General features: G+C 34.1%; 1 protein-coding gene across 1 annotated transcript in view; it reads left to right on the plus strand.

Annotated features, from left to right (window-relative positions):
* Nucleotides 1-1,126, plus strand: part of LOC106462109 (protein tramtrack, alpha isoform-like) — a 59,580-nt gene extending 58,454 nt beyond the window's left edge. Inside the window, exon 5 of the mRNA XM_022389250.1 lies at nucleotides 118-1,126. Coding sequence (XP_022244958.1) covers nucleotides 118-374 — 257 coding nt within the window. The 3' untranslated portion in view covers nucleotides 375-1,126. The remainder of the gene's footprint in view (nucleotides 1-117) is intronic.
* The last annotated feature ends 7 nt before the right edge of the window (nucleotides 1,127-1,133 follow it).

Consider the following 1,133-nt stretch of genomic DNA (forward strand, 5'->3'; position numbering starts at 1 on the left):
TATATAGTCTTTATTATATATATATATATATATATATATATATATATATATAAGTAATATGCTTGAATGTCAGACTACTTTATCATGGTGTAACATACCCATTGTTGTGGTTTATAGGTCAGGATACACTTCTTCAAAGAAGTCTTCATCTTCTTGGAAACCATCTTGGAGCATTTTTCCCTACAAGAGGCTTCTTTACTAGGCCTACCTGTCCATACTGCTTCAAGCAATTCTTCAACTCCGGAACTCTGAACAGGCATGTGGAAATCCATTTCTTGCGACGCAAGTATTACCAATGCCAAGAGTGTCCCAAGCGTTTTTCTTGGAGGAATGCACTGAATGCCCATATCAAACGATGTCACTCGCGATGCTAGTGACAGCAAATATGTATACTTTTTTGATGAGTTCCATGAGTACTGGATTCTTGTAGAATGTTGTTCTCATTGCTAATATGTTCTATTGTCTCTTGAATGATTAGATCTGAGCAACTTAACTATTTACTTTGCATTATTTTTTCACTGCTTCTCTAGTCAGGAGTACGTACCCATTGTACGTTTAACAGAAAATGACGTAACATATAGTAAATGTTTTATAATTAGGTTTCTATGTTAAAGTGCATTCTACGTAATGTATTAACCTGTAAATAGTTCAGTTCTCAATGTGAAATGTGAAATTGCACATCAGCTTTGTACCAGTTTTTAATTTTCAAAGATTACTAACTTCAATTATAAAAATACTAAGAAAATGGCCATTAAGCCTGTTAGGCTAAATAGAGATTTATCATTTGCAGAATGAAATTTGTGAGTTGTTTATGTAATTTTTGAATGTGATGTATTTACATGTTTGTTGATACAGTTACAGTTTTGTGGCTTTTGTATGGCCCTAAAGCTTGGTGTTGATATAGTTTTGTGGTCTTTTTTATGCCTTGTAGCTTAGTGCTGATATAGTTTTGTGGGTTTTTTATGTCCTCACAGCTTCATGTATACAGTTAGTTTTGTGACTTTTGTATGACCTCATAGCTTGGTGTAGATACAGTCCTATAGCTTTTGTATGGCCTCACAGCTTGGTGTATACAGTCCTGTGGCTTTCATATAATCTCACAGCTTGGTATTAATTCTGTCTTATGGCTTTCA

The sequence above is a fragment of the Limulus polyphemus genome, unplaced genomic scaffold (assembly GCF_000517525.1).
Source record: "Limulus polyphemus unplaced genomic scaffold, Limulus_polyphemus-2.1.2 Scaffold1097, whole genome shotgun sequence".
Classification (NCBI taxonomy): domain Eukaryota; kingdom Metazoa; phylum Arthropoda; class Merostomata; order Xiphosura; family Limulidae; genus Limulus; species Limulus polyphemus.